Source organism: Lepidochelys kempii, chromosome 5, assembly GCF_965140265.1.
Source record: "Lepidochelys kempii isolate rLepKem1 chromosome 5, rLepKem1.hap2, whole genome shotgun sequence".
Classification (NCBI taxonomy): Eukaryota; Metazoa; Chordata; order Testudines; family Cheloniidae; genus Lepidochelys; species Lepidochelys kempii.
In genome coordinates this window covers 135,164,486-135,184,742 of record NC_133260.1, presented here as the reverse complement: position 1 = coordinate 135,184,742, position 20,257 = coordinate 135,164,486, and the positions used below count along the sequence as shown (strand labels likewise).

Genomic DNA, 20,257 nt, shown 5'->3' with positions numbered 1-20,257 from the left:
GTGGGCTAATGTTTGTTCTGCACTGCCATGGAGGTGAGTGGGGCTGCGGGCGCACTGGGCTGCGGGAGCACTGCACTGTTCACCACCTTGCAGACTGGGTAGTCAGGACTGTGCATTTGTTGCAGGATGCAGACTGACAGGGCTGCTCCAATGGCTTCCTTTGATCACCTGCTGCATTGCCCAACCCTCTCTGCTCCCCTGAGGTGCAGTGCAGGATCTGCTGCTGGAGACTTTAAATCTTCTGCAGAGGATGATGTAGTGGTCTGAGCCTCAGCTCTGCAATCCCCACATCTCTGGCAGAGGCAGCTCAGTCCTTCATCTTTCTGATGCAGACTGAATGAGTCTCCTGCGGGGCAGGAATGTGCAGTGCCAGGCACTGGCTGCTATGCATGGATGTTAAGGTCATTGGCCTGATGGGCTCTCACATGCAGGGTGCAAATCAGGGTGTAACTCCATTAAGATGAGTGCAGTTACACCAGTATAAAACTGACGAGAGTGAGAGGAGAATCAACCCCCGCAGTTAGAGAGAGTTTTGCATTGAGGCACTTGGTGAAAATCTGGAGTGGCTGAAAGCTGGGCCAGTCCCAGTTACTCCAATTAAAATATACTTATCTCCTGTTGGACTCTTAGCTCTTAAAATGATCCTTATGCAAGAAGGGCAATGCTTAAAATTGTAGCACACTGTGGTTACATTTCAAGGCAATTATTCTTAGTAAAATTACAGAACTACCTCCGGGTTTGTGCTGTCTGCAGATAATCTCCACAGGCAAAATAATACCACAGGTCTGTACAGATAGGTTTCTGGCTGTTGCTCCTGCCACCTACTTTGAATTGCTCATTAGATGCTGTGGCCAGGGCACCCGTTCCATGCTACACTGGATCAACACTTGAGGAAGCCAGCATCTCATCATGGAGTACACATTCATCTTCCCCAAGCACTGCTTTCTGCAGCGTCTAGTCGAATCGAGTGGCAGCAGGAGAAGGATGCTGGTTTATATAGTGCGTAGCTCAGACAGCTTCCAAAGTCAGGCAGAGCTGGGGCAAGGACCATGCCCAGAAACACACAGCTGCCATGTTATGCTCAGTAATAGCACACGAAGCCTGGGAGATTAAACTCTTCTTACTGAGAGCTCGATTTTGACTAGCCCTAATGTGCCCATGTAGGGAGGTATAATAACCCTCCCCCACTCACACACACAGCTCCCCTGCTTGACCAAAGCAGACTTCATGCAGCCGCTCTGCCCCCAGGAACAAGTGAATGGAGAGGGGCAGGAAGTGGTCAGAGCCTTGACTCCACCCTCCAGAATGTATGGAAGTGCTCCCCAGTACCATGTGAGAGAGCTTGCCCACACATAGTCTCTAGTACTCATGGTCTCTAGTACTCAGAGACTGGCTTCAGCCCTGAAGCAGGAGGTTTAAGAGCCCTGCCAAAATGTGTTTTACCATTAAAACTTGGGAGTTTCTTATTGGCCATAAAGAAGGCAAGTCCCTCTTGCTAAATTCTGGGTCTCAGTGACTTCCTGTGGCAATGAGTTCCTGTCATGGGGCCCGCACTCCTTGGGGCTGCTTTGGGGATTCGCTCTCTTCCAGGTGCAATGCCTTGACCTGTTGTCCCCTCCTTCACTCTGCAGCCCCACTCTCTCGCCAGGAGCTGCAGCTTCCTCTTAGTGACTTGCCACTCCAGCCAGGTTGCTGTGTGCTTTTCCCACCCACTCTGTCAGTGGCTAGTAGGGAAACCTGGGCCCACCCACAAATCCAGGTTCCAAGCCAGGCACCCTACAGCACTCAGCCAAGACCTGCTCAGTCCCCAACCTTGATGCTCTCTCCCTGGGCTGCTTCCTACTTGCCTCCCACAGGTTTTTTTCTCCACCTGCCTCTCTTCTGGGAATGCCCTTCCCTCAGGGTCAGGCTCTTGGGGTCTTACTCTTTCCCTGGTGTAATGGGGTTGGCATCCACCTCTCGCCTGCACCCCTTAGTCAATGGTTTGTTCGGCAGGTCTTCAGTGACTCAGTCTTTATCTTCTCCCGGCCCTGGTATGGGGATGTACCCCCAGCAGCCAGCCAGGAGCTCCTTCTTAGCTCCCCTGGTCCCTGCATGCACTGAGCTGTCTGTGGTCCTGCTGCTCTTCCAGCCAGGCCAGGAACCCAGGACTCTCTCTTCCAGGCCCAGACAGCAACTGACTGACCCTGTCTCTGCTGCCCCTCTGATTGGCTGCTTCCACTGCTTCCAAAAATCTTGGAGGATTTTTCTTCTGCTCCTCTCTGGGATTGGGTGTAGCAGGACCCTCAGGCCTCCAACAGGAGGCCTCTGGGCCTAGTCCACCCTGTCCTACCTGCATTCCCTCCTTCCCTCTCTCATGCACAGAGGATGGCTGTAGCCTTCCTCACTGCAGCCATCTCTGTTGGCCGCTTCCTGGCTTTATACTAGCCCAGCACATACCTGCTCAGCTGAGCTTCATGCTGCAGTCAGGGGTTGCTTCTCCAGCCTAATCCCCGCATGCGGGGTCCATCATAACTGGTCTTTTCCAGCTTCCGTAAGCCTTTCAGGGCTGTTGTGGGGTGAACGCAGGGCTAATCACAAGTTGTGGGAAGAAGTGTATCCTTTTTATCGGGTTTGAATTTCCCACTTTTCAATGCCATTGAATGTCCCCTTGGCCTTGCATTCTGAGACAGAGAAAACAGGACCTCCCCGTCGCACATCTCTGGGCCAGTCACTGTTTTATAGACTTCTGTCATGTTCCTCTCCAAAATAACAAACCCAGTCTGTTCAGTCACTCCTCATAGGGGAGTGTTTCCAGGCCCTTGATCATACACCCTCATTTCCATGGAGCGAAAAAGGAAATTCTGCATGTACAACATTAATTTCTGTGCAAAAGCTGCATGGGCAGTAGCTCAGAATTCCCCCAGGAATGTATAATGGTGCTAACACTTTCCTATCTCTACTGGAAATACTTTGCCTGATGCAACCTAGGAGTGCATCGGCCTTTTTCACAGCTACATCATATTGGCAGCTCATAGTCATTCTGTGATCAACCAATACATGCAGGTCTTCCTCCTCCTCTGTCACTTCCAATGTATACGTCCCCAGCTTATAGCAAAAATTTTTGTTGTTAGTCCCTAAGTGCATGACCTTGCAATTTGCACTATTAAATTTCATCCTTTTTCTATTACTCCAGTTTTCAGGGTCCTCCAGATCTTCTTTAATGATATTCTGATCCTCCTCCATACTGGGAGTACCTCCCAACTTTGTGTCATTATGATGGAGTGTACAAATTCCACACTGAGCAACAAGGGCTTATTTTGGGCTCAGCCAGCCCCGCCCTGCCACATCTGCAGCAAATGCTCCATCTGCTGGAGGAATTAAAAGGCAGCAAATTAGCTCAGTTGGGGAGTAGCACTGAAGGTGAACAGACCTGCAGCCCACAGGTCCAGCAGAGCAGAGCAAAACGAAAGCTAAAGGCTCTGACGCGGCTGCCCAGAGGGGTCCTCCATGAAGAAAGGGAGGACCCTCTTTAGAGACAAGCAGAGAGGGAAGTATCGTGTGGCCCTGGACAGTGACAACTTCCTCCTGCTTCCTTGTGATTTGGATTTTCCCACCAGGCGAAGGCCTTGGACTAAAGTGACCCCAGGTGGGAAGATGAGAGGAAGAGGCTGAGGGAGAACAGCCTTAAGTAGTCTTGGTTGCCAGGTTACTGGTAGCCCAAGGGGCCCTGGGTCAGAGCCCAGTGGAGTGGGAGGGCTCTGACCTAGGGCCCTCCCCACCAGCAGTCTCAAGGCTAACCATGTAGGCCTGTTTCTCTTGTGGGCGTCCAGGCCGTCATTATCAGGAATGTCCCTATATGGAGTACAGCTGTGGGCAAGTATGGACGGCAGGGAGCCGTGCCCGGAAGCACGCTCCAGCAAAACTAACAGTTCCTGTACAAATAAATGGGACTGAGGTAATAGGTCTAGTAGACTCGGGGTGTGAGCAAACACTTGGTCCGGGACGACCTGGTCCCCAACCCTGAAGCCCTTGGAGAGACCATCTTCCTGTAGTACATTCATGGGGATATTAAATCCTACCCCAGTGCCTGGGTAGAGGTCACCATAGGGGATAACATGAGACCCCTCGTAGTAGGGAAAGCCCCAACCCAAGCCTACCCTGTTATCTTGGGTCAGGATTGGGAGCACTTTTCTGACCTATTGAGGGGATGAAGACCTGTTCCTGGGAGCCCGGAGGAAGCGCCCGCGGGAACCAAGGCAGGGAGGGAACCCTTACCTGTGATCCTGGTGGGACTGGGTGAGGAGCAGGACCCCAGGGAGGGGGGTTCCCACCGAGAGAGTGCTGCCAGAAGATCCACCAAATCAGGAGACGTTACAAACCCTGCTCCTGGAAGGGAGTTACTGACCCAAGAGATGGATTTTGTGGAGGACCAGAGGGAGGATAAGACCTTGAACCATGCATATGAACAATTCCCAGTGATTAACAGTGAGGTCATAGATCCCTACAGGGCTGTGCAGTACCCACACTTTGAGCTCCAAGAGGAATGCTTATATCAGCTGGAAAAGGACCATCGGACGGGGGAAATCCATTCACAACTCCTTGTCCCTCGGCCGTATAGGTGAGAAGTCATGCGATTGGCCCACGCCATCCCCTCCACAGGCCACCTTGGACGGGAGAAAACTCTGGTCTGGCTCTTAGACCGCTTCTTCTAACCTGGCATACCTCAAGAAGTAAAAAACTTCTGCAACTCCTGCCCAGAATGCCAGCTAGTCAGGCCAAAAGGGGGGATGAAAGCCCCCCCTTGTCCCTCCTCCGGTCATCGATGTCCCCTTCAGATGAATTGGAAGAGATCTTGTCGGCCCCTTGGAAAAAAGTGCTGCCAGATCGAAACACCTATTGGTGATAACTGATTCTGCGACTCGCTATCTGGAGGCAATCCAGCTACGTAACACCAAAGCAAAGACTATTCCCATGGAACTTTTGAAAGTCTTTGCTCAAGTAGGAGTTCCCAAGGAGATTCTCACTGACCAAGGTACCAATTTCACATCCCGCTTGATGAAACAGGTCAGTGAGATTTTAAGAATAAAGAGCCTCCAGACCTCCATTTATCACCCGTGAACGGATAGCCTGGTTGAACGCTTCAACCGAACCCTGAAGCAGATGCTGAAAAGGTTTATGGCAAAAGACGTCCGCCATTGGGATCAACTGATTCCCCCCCCTTCCCCCGTTTGCCATTCAGGAAGTCCTGCAATCCTCTACAGACTTCTCCCCATTTGAGCTCTTGTATGGGAGATGGCCCTGGGGAATCCTCGACCTGGTCCGGGAGATGTGGGAAGGACAAACTCTGAGAGCCCAGAATGTCCTACAGTACGTGTTGAGACTTAGGGGGAGACTGGAGACTGTGGGAGCTGTGGTTAAAGAAAACCTCCTCACCGCCCAACAAACCCAGGAAGGCTCCTATAACAAGGGAGCGCAGGTACGCACTTTCAGGCCAGGCAATCAGGTCCTCGTTCTACTCCCAAGTATAGAGTCTAAACTATTGGCCAAGTGGCAGAGGCCCTATGAAATTGTGCACCAAGTCAGGCCAGTCAATTATGAGGTTAGACAGCCTGACAAACGGAAACCCACCGAGGTCTATCACATCAACCTGCTGAAGGCATGGAAAGAACAAGAAAGTCTATTCATCAACCCTGTACCCCCCAGAACCAGAACTGGGGCCCCAAGTACCTTACGCCCTGTCCCCAGAGGCTATACAGAAGGGGGAACAACTTTGCCCTGAACAAGGAGCCCAGGTGCAGTGCCTAGTGAAAGCCTTCCCAATGGTGTTTTCCTCCCTCCCACCTCACACACCATCACATCCAAACTGAACCTGGACAGATTGTCCGGGAGAACCCCTGGCTGCTTCCCCGGAAAGTGCGTGAGGCGGTAAAACAGGAAGTCCAGACTATGTTGGAGCTTGGGGTCATTGAGGAATCCCACAGCGAGTGGCGAAGCCCTGTCATATTAGTCCCAAAGCCGGATGGCACCGTCTGGGTTTGCATTGATTTCAGAAAGGCTAATGTGATCTCCAGATTCGATGCCTACCCCATGCCCCATGTAGATGGATTACTAGACCGGCTGGGCAAAGATCAGTACATCACCACCTTAGAGTTAACAAAGGGGTATCGGCAAATCCCATTCACACCAGAATCGCAAGAAAAAAACACTTTTGCCACTCCTTTCGGTCTTTACCAGTTTCGAACTATGCCCTTTGGACTCCATGGGGTATCTGCAACATTCCAGCGCCTTATGGACCAGGTGTTGCAGCCCCATAACTCATACTCTGCAGCCTATTTTGGTGATGTGGTCATCTAAGGCCGAACCTGGGAAGAACATCTGGCCCAACTGGCGGCTGTGTTCTGCTCCCTGCACAGGCTGGACTAACAGCAAATCCTGGAAAATGTACAATCGGGGAAGAGAAAACCATCTACCTGGGATACATTTTGGGGAAAGGCCAGATCCAGCCTCTTATAGATAAATTCCAAGCCCTCAAGGACACCTCATGACCTACCAACAAGAAACAGGTCAGGAGGTTTTCGGGACTGCTGGCTACTACTGCCAGTTTGTATTGAGGTTCTTGAAAATCGTGCTCCTCTCACTGATCTCATCATGAATGACAGCTCCAAGAAAGTACACTGGTCCAAAGCTTTTCAAGAATTGAAAGAACACCTCTGTACAGAACCAGTCTTATTCAGTCCAGACTTCTCCAAAGAATTTATTTTGCCGACAGATGCTTCCGATGTGGGACTCTGCGCTGGAAATAAAGAGGGAGGAACACCCAGTGCTCTATTTGAGCTGCAAGCTGTTCCCACGAGAACAAGCCTACTCTGTCATAGAAAATGGGCCATAGACTCGCTCCGATACTATCTCCTGGGAAACCCATTCAAACTCATCACCGACAATGTCCTGTTAAGATGGCTAAACACCATGAAGGACACAAACCCCCGGCCTGATATGCTGGTACCTGTCTCTCCAGCTCTACGTGTTCCAAATTCAGCATCGAGATAGAAAAGCTCACCAGAATGCTGACTTCTTTTCTAGAGAAGGGGGGGAGCAATTGGATGGCCCCAACTCCCCTGGCTCCATCTTGAGGGGGAGGGTGTGTGACGGGGTGTACAAACCCCACACTGAGCAACAAGGGCATACGGGCTCATTTTGGGCTCAGCCAGCCCCGCCCCGCCACACCTGCAGCAAACGCTCCATCTGCTGGAAGAATTAAAAGGCAGCGAATTAGCTCAGTTGGGGAGCAGCACTGAAGGTGAGCAGACCTGCAGCCTATAGCTCCAGCAGAGCAGAGCAAAACGAAAGCTAAAGGCTCTGAAGCAGCTGCCCAGAGGGGCCCTCCGTGAAGAAAGGGAGGACCCTCTTTAGAGACAAGCAGAGAGGGAAGTATCGTGTGGCCCTGGACAGTGGCGACTACCTCCTGCTTCCTTTTGATTTGATTTTCCCACCAGGCGAAGGCCTTGGACTGAGGTGAATCCAGGGGAGGAGACGAGAGGAAGAGGCCGAGGGAGAACAGCCTTAAGTAGTCTTGGTTGCCAGGTTACTGGTAGCCCAAGGGGCCCTGGGTCGGAGCCTGATGGAGTGGAAGGGCCCAGGCTCCCTTCCCCACAACCCCCTTGGCAGTCCAGGGTTGTGGCTGTGACCACTATGCCATGCTTCCCAACCAGACTCTGAGTGGAGACCATTACAATTTTTATTATCACACTTCCACTTTATGTGCCAAAGTCATTAATGAAAACGATCAATAAGATTGGTCCCTGAAGTGGGATCACTGGCAGTCGGGGGTGCAGACCCCCCTACCCCTCTCCATGTCTGTGCAGCCAAGGTAGCCCATCATCAGGTGCTTGAAGCCTGTCTGCTTCAGAAGGAATCCAGCTCTCAACCAAACATACTGTCTCACTTAGGGAGATGGGAATTCCCCCCAGGGTCCCACAGCCATTTGTCCAGTACAAGCCAGCTGGCTCTTTGTAATGTCACTTGAAAAGAGAAGGGGCTGTACCTGCCCTCTGAGGCATGTGTCCGGCGGGAGGGTCAATACGCCCGCATGGGATGTTTGCTGGTGGAAGGGCGCTGTTACAAACCCCACCTGCCATTTCTTCTGCTCTCTCCTCAGGAATCATGCCAAAGAGGGGCCTTGACGTGTCGGCCTGCGAGATCTTCCGGTTCTACAAACTGATCCCAGGCAAAAGCCTGATTGAGCCCATCTCTATGATTGTGCCTCGCCGGGTAGGTGTGCATCAGCAGCCCTCTCACTCACAGCCACTGTGCCTGATAGTGCACTACTGAGCCGGGAGGGGGAGGCGCGGGCTGAGCGGGTTTCCTTTGTAAGCTCTGTGGCCTAGAACCGACCAGAGCAGGGAGCTGACAGGGCAAGGCAGCACCTTGTTTATATAGGAACTGTGCATCATTTGGGGACATTGAGGTATAACTGGGGTACGTTTTGTACCCAGGGCTGCTGTTTTGGAGATCAGCCCGTTGGGGACCCCCTGGGCAAAACCTGGACAATGACTGGGCTCGGGGTCACCCTGATGGAGAGTGATGGTTGGGTAAGAGGACCTGGAGAAAACCAGGAGTGGGGAAAGAGAGTGCATGCTTCTGGGCTGCTGTACTTCTCTGGGGGGTAGGGCGTCTGTGGAGGGTCATTCGTTTCTAAAAGAGCTGAGCTGAAAGAAGCAGCTGTACCCTGCGGAGGGAGCGGAGCAGCTGTGGGGATCTGGTCCTCAGCGGAGAGCTGGTGTTTACGGGCGGAGTGGAGTAGCTGTCCCAGCATGCTGCGAGCTCCCGATCACACCCAGAGGCTGGAGCAGTGCAGCAGTTTGACTAGCTGATGGAGAGCAGCTGGTCAGAGGGGATGGCTCATTCTGCGGGTGGGTTTAGTTTGGGACTGTGACTCCTGCACGTTAGGGTAGTGGTGATAGAAATCGGTACGTGATAAGGTTTATACAAGTTCACCCTGTCATTTCTCTTCCCTTTCTTCCATAAAGTTTTCCTGTTGAAAACCCTCTGGAAATGGGGAATAAATTGCCTATCAAAGGCACCGGAGTGCTATAGATCTACCTATAGGCTCCCAGGTTACTGGTTTGGGGCTCCAAGTGGAGTAATTTAAGTTTTAGAAAAAAAGCCTTTAAAAGTGCATCCCCAGCCCTTGATTGCTGCCAAGGCCACTGGCAGAAGGGTTGCTCCTTTCTGAGACTGCCTTGGAGCCAGGTGCTCGGCTGAGGTAAAGGGGGAATCTGCATTGAAGTAACAGCCCTGAGCTGATTCTCACCAGCCCGGGGTTTGGCACAGGTTGTTCCCTCCTGACACATCCTCATGGGCCTGTGCTTCAGAATGCAGGCACTGTTCTTCTCCTGCCTGGTGGCCCCCTGTGTCACCTTGTGTGGGGATGGAGTCACTGAAATGAGTGTGAATGGCTTGAGAACTGCCTAGCTGTGAACGTTCTCAAACACAGCCTCCCCAAGGAGAGCCATTTATAAGAAGGGCGGCATGACCTGATCGAGCACGGGTACCACCGGTACCAGGCTGTCTACACTGCGTGAGCTCCGGTGTAGAAGAAGCTGATAAATACGTCCAGCCTCAGCCCTGGTGCGATGACAGTGCAGGTGAGGCTGGAATCAGGAGCTCCTGTCACGTGCTCCCTGATCAGCTCATGTCCTGGCTCCGTGAGCTACTGAGTCTGACAGTGGAAGCTGCAGCCCCGTTTATAAACTGGCCAGGCTCTAACCAGGCAGGGCAAGAGGTACAGCTCCGGGGTGCAAGGCGAAGGAGGGGCATATGTGCGTATTACCCAGCCAGCCCAGTTCATAAGCTTATGGCAGCATTGTGCAGTCGGCTGGTCCCTCAGTGTGGAGAGGACATGCACCAGGCTTTGTAAACTGAGCTGGGGTTTCCCAAGCACTTCACACAAAATACACTGTCTTAGGTAAAGTATAAAACAGATTTATTAACTACAGACATATACATTTGAACTGATTACAGGTGGCAGGCATAAAAGATCAGAGAAAGTTCCTGAAGAAAATAAAAGATAAACACACAATCTAAATCTTAAACCTTATTACATTAAGTAGTATTTAGATCAGCAATTTTCTCACCCCACTGGATGTTACAGTTCTTAATGCACAGGCTTCTCTTAAGCCTGGACCAGTCTCCTCAGATGACCATTGTCTTCTCGGCATTCCTGTTGCTTCCAGCGTAGGTGGGGGAGGAGAAAGGCAAGGGCATATTGCAACTGTTTTCTGTTTTATATCCTTAGTCCTGATGCCGAGAAGACACTTGCCGAGACCTGTCTTGGTGGGCTTTGCTGAGTCACTGGGTGGAGCAATCTCCTGGTGTGATCTTGTGCAGCTGGTCATAGAGCTGAGCAGTCCCCATTGTGTGCTGCTTGGGCAGCTGTCATGGACTGTAAATCCCTTGATTACAACTCCCCTGCTGATTAATGGTCACTGAGCACCCTTCTGGGCGCGGTTTGCCTTCTCCGTATGTCACTAGCGAACTTACAACATATTTTGGTAACAACCGTACAGCAAAATCTCATAACTTCATACACACTAATGACGATATACATATTTGGACAGAAGAACAGGTTTCAGGAGATCATGACCTTTCATATGATACCTTACATGGCATGTGTTGTATGAAATATCACAGCCATATGTGAATAATGAATATGGGAGTTGCAGGGTGCCATTTTGAGGTACAGTGTATCACACTACTCCAGCACTTTCAAACCATCCAACTCCTTCCTGCTTGTGCTTTGTCTTTAATATCCACCCTGGCTGAAATCCTGACCCTACTGAAGTTAATGGGAACTTTGTCACTAACGCCAGTGGTGGCTGGATTCCCCCTTCATATGGTGCTTGCATAAATAACAGTCTTACTGAAATGAACTAAAAAGTGTCTTGCAAAATTCCCCTCTTCCAATGCAAGTAAGTGTTTGAGCAAAGGAGAGGAATGTCTCCGGCTATTTTGTCGTCACCCTCCTTCTAGTAAAGGGGAGCCACATGGATTTGGTGTCAGGCCTAGTAAATTTTCATGGCAAATTTGAAGGTCATAAACAAAACGGGGCTGTTGGGATCAGTCATTGTGAAATGCTCCCATGGCTATTCTCTCAGGCTGAGAATTCTGCTTCCCAGTGACATGCTGAAGCTGTCCGTAGCTGGCAGGGGCAGCTGTGACTGTACTGTCTGTGTATTTGCAGTCGGAGTTGTACCAGGAAGACATCTACCCGCTGACAGCTGGAGCCCAGCCAGCACTCTCGGCGCAGGAATGGCTGAATGGAATTAACAAAGGTCAGGCTTGCAGAAAGAGGAGAGTCAAACATTGATTAGATTGTCTGGTGTAGACACACAATGTCATTAGCTATTTTACCCGTTGGCTATTGGAAAACCATGGCAGAGGGAAAAACATGTCAGTAACAAATCTCTACTGTAAGTGGCGCAGAGCCATCTCTGTTGTGTATTGCCTTTGGAAATAACTCCACACTTGAGCCTGATTATTTGAACCTACAGATCTCCTGTGTTTTGTTCAGTGCTGATGGGATGTGTGCTAACCATTCACCTACTTGCATTGTAGGTCCTGTCCTGGTATCTTTGAAACCAGGCTCTGAAATCCTGAATTCCTTGCCACAATTTCCTAAGAAAGAACCATCACTGCGGTCCACAGAATCAAACTGGTATCAGGACAGGACAGAAAGAATGGCAATGAAGGAAATTCAGAAGCAAAGTGGGATCCAAGAAAATAGAGGCCAGAAAAAAGTGGAAGAAAGATTGCAGGAAGACAGACAAATGCGGCTTTCAAATGGCTTCGACTTATTCGAGTGTCCTCCACCCAAAACCGAGAATGAGGTCTGGCTGTGGGAAAGCATGTGGGCATGGGGGGAGAATTACATACAGCTGGCAAAGCATGCAAACTGCAGAATGTTTTGAACTGAAAAACAATGCCAAAGGTCTGCAGTGTGGGACTTGGGTGCATTAGCAGAGCTAAAGAAACCCCCCACTTCACTGCCAGCATGCCGGGCACACAACTAGCACTGGCCAAGACCTGTCCATGTCCCTACCCCCCAGGAGTTCACAATGTACACAGACAAAGGAATGGTTACCATGGCCATTGGACAGATGGGAACTGAGCCCCAGAGAGACTGATCTACAGCTGAAGGCAGCTTACGTCGACCTAACTCTCCAAGTGTCCACACTAAAATATAGCTCCCACAGATGTAAAGCACCTACCACGCTGACTTAATAACCTCACCTCTGTGAGAGGCATAGCCCTTAGGTTGATGTCATTGTCAGGGTCAGTGTAGACACTGTGTTATTTCCATTGCCTGTTGGCTGTCAGCCCTGCGCAGGGCTCGCAGCTGGAACCCGCCCTGGGCTGTCAGCCAGTCCCAGGGCTCCCTTTCACAGCAGGGAGCCTACCAGAAGTGAAATTGACATTCTTGTCGGTTTCATGGCTGCTATGATTTCACATTTGGTCTCTGGCTGTCAGCCCCGGGGCGAGAGGGCTCTGGCAGGTGAGCTCTGCACGACTGTCAGTGCCCCACACTCCGACTGTCAGTGCCCCACTTCAGTAAGTGCAAGCTCTTCTGGTGAGGACGTACACTGCCAGCAGAAGGAGGGTCGTGTGGACCGCAACAGCCAATTGAATTACTGCAGTGGCTGTAGGTGGACCTAATGTAAATTGACCTAATTTTGTAGTGTAGACAGGCCCTCAGTGTCTACACTTAAAATGTACGTCCCACCGATGTAACTCACCCACTATACTGATTTAATACTCCACCTCCGCAAGAGGTGTAGTGCTTCGATCAATGTAGTTAGGTCAGTGCAGCATCAGTGTAGACACCGTGTTGCTTACGTTGTGTGTGGATGCCTTTCAGAAGCCATCACACTCACAGTTAAATCGATGCAAGCGTTCCGGGTGAGGGTGCGCACTGCTGACACAAGGAGCGTAGTGTGGATGTGTAAAAGCGATTTAATTACTTTGGTGGCTGTACATTGATGTAACTTAGGTCGACTTAATTTTGTAGCGTAGACTTACCCTGACTGACTTGCCTAAGGGCGCACGGGGAGTCAGTGGCATAGCCTGGAATTGGACCCAGGTGTCCTGAGTGCCAGGGCAGTGTTTTAGCAACCAGCCCATTGGTGGATTGGAGTCACCTTGCCTGGGGGTGGGGTGGGGTGAAAAGAAATGCATATTCTTCTGTCTCTTTCCTTTCCTGTGTGTTTCGGACGTAGAGCTTTGCTGGGACCTGGCCAGGGCAAGGTACCTAGTCTAAGCTGTCAGGTAGTGGCAGCAGTGCCTAGCTGCTTTGGGAGGGTCTGGGCACCCTGGTTTTTGCTCTGGTGCTGTAGAGCTGCAGGCGAGCAGAGACGTTCATGTGCATTTTGCCTAGACCCAGCTGGGGCACAACAGAAATAACCAGAATGCGGTTTGCTTTACAGCTGCTGCAGATGTTTTACCGCCAGCAGGAAGAAATCCGGAGACTGCGAGAGCTGGTTAGCCAGAGGGACATCCAAATCAAACAGCTAGAACTGGAGATTAAAAACATCCGCATGGACTCAGGCAGGTACTGAGGCGACAGGCCCACTCTGCAGCCATGGCATGCACTGTGCTTGCAGCAGACACCGTGCTGCCTCACGAGAACGACTCGTTTATGTTTTGCATTGGGAAAAAGGAGGTGAATGCAGTGCAGACTTCCTCTGGCTCCGGTAGGACGGCAGGCGGGTGGCTGCGTGCTGCATGTGGATCTGCTTGGCTGCTCTACAGTTCTCTCACGGCAGGTGTTCCCAGGTTAAAGGTGCTTCTAGAGCTGCAGCCAAGTCCGAGGAGACCGAGGCTGGAGCCGTGCAGGAAAGGCTCTGGTCTGCGGCCTCCCTGTGACTCCCCTGTACACCGCAAGGGCGCTGGAGCAGGGCTGCAGCCTCCTTGTGACTCCCCTGCATCCTGCAGGCCTACGGCTTTACGCATGGGGCCTGCCGTCAGCCTGTGCTTGGACTGCAGCTGCAGTGGCCTTGCCCTCCATGGCAGGTGGGAACGGCTGCCAGTGCCAGAGAAGCGCTGTACGGAGTGGAGCCCTCAGCCGTAGCCCCTATCTCAGAGGAACCATCACGACACCCAGAGGGGAACTGGCCCCTGCTGCTGCTCTTCCCCTGGCCCCCACAAAAAGTGTTTAGTGGGGAGGGTCATGAGAGCAATGAACTCCTGCTGCAGGCTGGACACTGCCTCCCCTTGTTCTGGTGCAGCAGAAAGCCCCCAGGGCAGGCTGGATAGCAGCCCCTGTCCCCTACAGGGGCTAATCCAGCCCAGGGGCACCGGAACGGGGGGGGCCAGAGGCCATGGCTCCCATCACTTTTAAAAGTGGGAGGGTATAGCCGCTTTTTTCCTGTCTTAAGGGCGGTGGAGAAGAGCAAGCGGCTGGCAGGGCCTTGCGGGGGAAGAGGTGGAGTAAGGGTGGGGCCCTGGGGGAAGGAGTGGGGGTGGGGCCGCAGTTCAGGCACCAGTGGCCACTCCACTTCTCGTGAGCTTCTGGCGCTCCTGATCCAGCCCCAGGGAGATCAGGCTGCATGCTGGCATGAAGGCCTGTGGGCACAAGGGGTGATGTCAAAGGATAGCACACTGCACTAACAAGGGACGGGATTATGTCACACAGTGCTCTCCGTGCTTCCTGGAGGAGGGCAATGCAGGGGAGCTCTGCCCAAGACATGCCTCCCAGGGCACATAGGCAATGAGACTGCCAGCCTCACTGTTTTAGGCCTTAATCTCCCAGAAGCATGAGATAGTCACTGAAGGCAAGTGGGTGCTGAAAATCCACGTGGCTACTGTGAGAACATCTCTGCCCCCTGCACAAGGGCTGGGTCAGGGAGTGTCCCTGCCATAAAGCCAGTACCGGAGACCTGGACAGGCTCTGCCTGATGCTGCCGTCTTCTCCTTGGGGTCACCTCAAGCTCCACGACTCTAAAGCTGAGGTTAATATCTCCCCTGATGTTTCCCCTCCTCTGGCTTACTATTAACAGCTAACTGCTCTGCATAGAGCTCTGTAGGCCTGCACTGCACTACGCTGGATGCCACAAGCCTTCAGTGCACCACACATGGTGGTCTAGGGTTGCCCTGCTGTACAAGGCACTGCAGGCCTGCACTGCACTATACTGGATGTCATAGGCCCACACTGCACTGCACAGGGCACTGTAGGGCTGCACGGCCCTGTAGGGCCGCACTGCACATAGGGAGTGACAGCCCAGAGTCATGTTAACTGTGGCACAAATCTGTTGGGCCCAGCCGGAGACTTGGGCCCATTGCTTGCCCCAAACAGCTTGACACTCTCCAACCTTCCCATTAAAGAGGCTTGAAGCCCTTATCTGTCTGTGAGGCTTCCTTCTCCTCCTTGTACATGCAGCCCATTGCCAAACCTGCAGCCATCTCTGCACTATCTCAGCTTTGTCCCATGTCCTCTCCTGCCTTAACACCTGCAACTTCCCCTTCCCTGGCCTCCCCCAGTCCCATCCTGTCCCCCCGCCCCCCTCACCACAGGGGCACCCACATCATTTTCCTGACCTGACTTCCCTACCTGCCTGGATGCCCCATTGCTTCCGGCCACTTTTGGCTCAGCCTCTGCCTACTGCTGGGCTCTGCTGCCTCATCTGCTCCTCTCTGTACCATCCAAAGTGCACATCCACCCCCTCTTCTGCCTCCTTCAGTCATGCCTCATTGCAGCTCCTTCCACGCTGTCCCATCCACTGTGTCTGCAACAGCTTCCCAGCCACTGCCCTGTACCCCAACACCGTGCACTGCAGTGTCAGGCTTCTGGCCCTGCAGGGAAGGTGTGGGTCAGTTACAGGCCTGGCCCTGACAGCTCCCACCTCTGATGCTATGTAAACAGAAAGCAAGGAGGTAGGCGGGAGCCGGCTTTCACCTGCACTCCGATAAGGGGAGTCCGTCTGCTGGGGAATGGGTGGGAACAGGGCTGCATGCCAGGTCCAGTCTCTGAACTCAACCATTTTCCAAGTGAAAGAAAGAAAAATGGCTGTATCTAAAAGGCACTGCAACAACTGCAAGAGAGAATTGAGGGCTGTGTCCTGCAAAACTCCCATGGGCCCAGAACTTGCTAGCCCTGACTCCCAGGAGAATGCCCTGAAGAGACGTGTTTGCAGGGTTGGGCCCAAACATGCTTAAACTCTGGTACATAGGAGTCAAAGAAGACCTGCAATAGCCTCTCCTTTAGCTGTGTGGCAGGGAGAGTTCACACAGCCTCATGCAGCTCTAAATAAGAGCCAATGAACGTAGGTGCTTAAATCAGTCACACACTTCCTTGCTTCACTGTAAACTGGTCCCCTCTATTGGCCAAGGGGGAAACTCTGTTCTTCTTTTAATAGTGGCCCTGTGTGTGCTCCACCACACCTGCATACATGCCTCTCAAGCCCTTGGGCAGAGATTTTCCATTGGCAGCATCTGTCCAACCACGCCTGTGCTCTGCACCCGTGCTTCTCAAGCTAGCTGATGTGGAGGACTGGCAATTTTCTCCCCCCAATGTGCAAGCAGACCAGCAGCCGACAGGTCACGGACTGGCACCGGTCTGCGGACCACCACTTCGAGTAGCACTGCTCTACGTGACCTTGTGGCGTCACCATCCTGCCAACGAATAAACAGGCAGATGAGAAATATTATTTTGATCCCAGGGACTCAGGATATTTGTTCTCCTGCTGCCCCTCACCGCAATTCCCTTGTAATGGATGCTGTAAAAGAGTGGGGTAAGGGGTATTACTCCAGGTTTACTCCTTATGGTAAGAACCAGGAAAGGTTTGACTTTTTGGATGAAAGGCATACTCATCTGCAACCCTCCAATTTTGGACTGCAAACAGCCAATTGTGGCCAAGTATGATTACACAAATAACAAGTTTGCATTCTTTATTGAACATCTTCCACAGAAGCACAGAGAACACTTCCAGGCCATCATTAAATAGGGTCAGTTATTAGCCAGAACCTCTCTTCATGTGTCTTTAGATCAGAGGTGGGCAAACTACGGCCCGCAGGCCACATCTGGCCTGCAGGACCGTCCTGCCTAGCCCTTGAGCTCCCAGCTGGGGAGGCTAGCCCCCCGCCCCTCCACTGTCATCCCTCCTCCCCTGCAGGTGTTGTTTACCGCACAGCAGGCTCCACCTGGGCCCAGTGTCTTCCAGTCCTGCCGCTCTGAGTGGCATGGTAAGGGGGCAGGGAGCGGGGGGGGGGTTGGATAACGGGTACGGGGTCCCAGGGGGAAGTCAGGGGACAGGGAGCAAAGGGTGGTTCAATGGGGCAGAGGTTCTGGGGGGGGGGGGGCGGTCAGGGGACGGGAGCAGGGGGGTTGGATAGGTGTGGGAGTCCCAGGAGGCCTGTCAGGGGTTGGGGGTGTGGATAGGGGTTGGGGCAGTTAGGGGGCAGGTGGGGTTGGTTAGAGGGTGGGGTCCTGGGAGGTGGGGTTGGAAGTGGGAGATGGCAGGGGCCAGGTTGTTTGGGGAGGTACAGCCTTCCCTACCTGACCCTCCATACAGTTTTGCAACCCCAGTGCGGCCCTTAGGCCAAAAAGTTTGCCCACCCCTGCTTTAGATGCTGCTGCTAGATTCATTTGCACAGTGTTTGTCACGTGCAGGGTGTCATGACTCTAGTCGTTGGGGTTTCTGAGGGAGGTTCAGAATATGTTGAGGACCTCCCCTCTGACAATCAAAAGCTCTTCTTGGGAGCTCCAGAAGAGTCCCTGCACATGCTGAAGGACTCCAGGGCAACATTCAGGTCTCTGGATATATACACCCCTACAAACGAGATTTAGCAGGTCTCAAGCTGCCCAGAGATCACACCCAGCTCAGTTCTCTAGTTTTCACAGAGCCACCAAACCTACTAGAAAGAGACAAGGGTTCCAGAGGAAACTAGCTTCTCACTCTCCTTTAGTGAGTGCCCAGTTGTCATTAAAACAGCATTTTTGACAGGTTTGACCTCCCTCCACTCCAGTTTGCAAGCAATGCAACCTTTTACCCACCTCTCCTCTTTTGGAGCCCACCTTCCCATTTCAAACAGGCCTGGTGATATGTTACAACAAAACAAGTGGGTGAGCACCATCCACTTCACATCCCCCCACCCTGTCCATCTTCAGGGACCCCTCTCATGAGACTATACTGAGCCATGAGGCACACTCCTGCCTTCATTTAGGAGCAACAGAACACATCCCATCCCCTCACACAGGAAAGGGGTTTTACTCAAAGTATTATCTTGTACCAAAGAAGGATGGAAGGTGGGGGTCTGACCTCAGATCTAAAAACAACCGAACAAATTTGTAAAGCCTCCAAAGTTCAGGATGGTGACTCTGGCAGCTATAATTCCCTCTCTACAACCAGGAGATAGGCGTTCTTGTAGTCAAGGGTTGAACGCCCCGCCTGCTTTCAGGGCTGGTTCAGAAGGAACAATTCCTCAACCAAAGACAGCTTGGACAGACAAGTCCCATCCAGGTAAATGACTCCCTGGACTGGTGGAAGAATCAACTCTTTGTGTGCGCAGATGTCCCTTTCATCCACCCAGCTCTGACAATAACTGTGACAATGGATACATCACTGTTGTGAGGGTATTGAGATGTGCTCCCCACCCTAACTTGGAGCAGATGGTTGTCTCAGGAAGCCAGTCTCCTGTTGGAACTCAGCGCTGACAGGAATGCCTGTCTTCCATTCATATGTCTCATCAAGGGCAAATCCATCAGGATCATGATGGATAATGGCAAGATCCCCTCCCTGTGCGCCAAAGTTATAAAATTGTGGAACTGGTGTATAGCCCATCAGATTCAGATCTCAGTCCTCTCCCTTCCTGGAGCCAAGAATGTCACAGCAGATATGCTCAGCAGGTGCTTCTCCAAGGGCTATGAAAGGGAGTTGGACTCCCAACTTCTTCACAGGACACTCCAGAGGTGGGGACTTCCCAAGGTGGACCTATTTACCACATTCAACAACAAGAAGTGCTCCCTTTTCTGCTCAAGAGGAAGCTTAGGTTGCCTCTCTTTGGGACATGCTTTTCTCTTTCTCTGGTTGAAGGGCCTGTTGTACGCATTCCTCTGACACCACTAATTCTGGCAGATGAATAAAATCAGACAGGACAAGGCCAGGGTTATCCTCACAGTATCAGCTTGGCATTAATCTGCTTCACCTGTGTGTGCAACTGGGATTCAATCTTACTGCTGTCCCCTCATCTCCTCTCCCAGGATGCAAGTTGGGTGCTTCACCCCAACCTGGGGGCCCTCTGTCTCCAAGCATGGCTCCTAGATGGTTCACTGGATTAGAATCCATCTGCTCAACAGGAGTACATCCGGTATTACTAAAATAGTAGAAGGGAGTCAACTCAAATTACATATCTTCAGAAATGGAAAAAGTTCAACCACCGATGTCAGCATCACCTCCTTGTGCTTGAATCTTGGCTGCTCTCAGTCATCTTGGGTTATCTGCTGTATTTTAAAATATTGGGTTTATCAATGAGTTATATTAAGATTCATCAGGCTGCTAGATCAGCATTTCATTCCCACTAGAGGGGAATTCTGTGTTTGCTCCCCCAGTGTCCTCCAGTTTTATTAAGGGTTTCAGGAAACTTTACCCCCAGGTTAAGGATCCTGCTCCAACTTGGGACCTCAACCCGGTACTTAGATACTTTATGGGACCTGCATTTGAGCCTGTGGAACCCTGGTTCATCTCTCTATTACTCCTGGGGGGATTCTGCGCACGCACACAGACACACAATTCTGCAAATTTTATTTGTCAAAATAATCTACTATAATCACACCAGTTTCAATTGTTTTGGTAAATTATTTAAACTACAAAACAGAAAAAAGTCACAACAATTAAGCATTTCCTAAACACATGAAAGTTACAAATACTTGGTAACTAATACCCTGCATTCCAGTTATAATCCTGGATTTTCATTTAAATTACATTAGAGAACACCAAACAGGAAAAAAAAAATTAGACTATCATTTTAACTTGCTCAGACTTTCACACACGGTTTTGCTAATCATGGTCCTGGACCTAGCTGGGTACTTTGGGAAGTGCTTGGTTCTGATTATCCTGATGTTTTATTGATTACTTGGTAAATGTTTTATTTGCCCTCAAGTTTTTTGTTTTTTTTTGTTTTTTTAAAAAGGGGTAGGTAAAAAAAATCTAACCCTATTGTGCCACTTTGGCACAGGAAAAAAGTGAGAAAGCACATAGATCTTCCTAGCTGATTCCCTTACTGTCAT

General features: G+C 51.4%; 1 protein-coding gene across 2 annotated transcripts in view; it reads left to right on the top strand.

Annotated features, from left to right (window-relative positions):
* Positions 1 to 14,453, top strand: part of CORO2A (coronin 2A) — an 85,107-nt gene extending 70,654 nt beyond the window's left edge. For both annotated transcript variants that reach the window (XM_073346008.1, XM_073346007.1), the window contains exons 9-12: positions 8,138 to 8,250; positions 11,222 to 11,312; positions 11,596 to 11,867; positions 13,461 to 14,453. In XM_073346008.1, coding sequence (XP_073202109.1) covers positions 8,138 to 8,250; positions 11,222 to 11,312; positions 11,596 to 11,867; positions 13,461 to 13,592 — 608 coding nt within the window. In that variant the 3' untranslated portion in view covers positions 13,593 to 14,453. The remainder of the gene's footprint in view (positions 1 to 8,137; positions 8,251 to 11,221; positions 11,313 to 11,595; positions 11,868 to 13,460) is intronic.
* Positions 14,454 to 20,257: the final 5,804 nt, after the last annotated feature.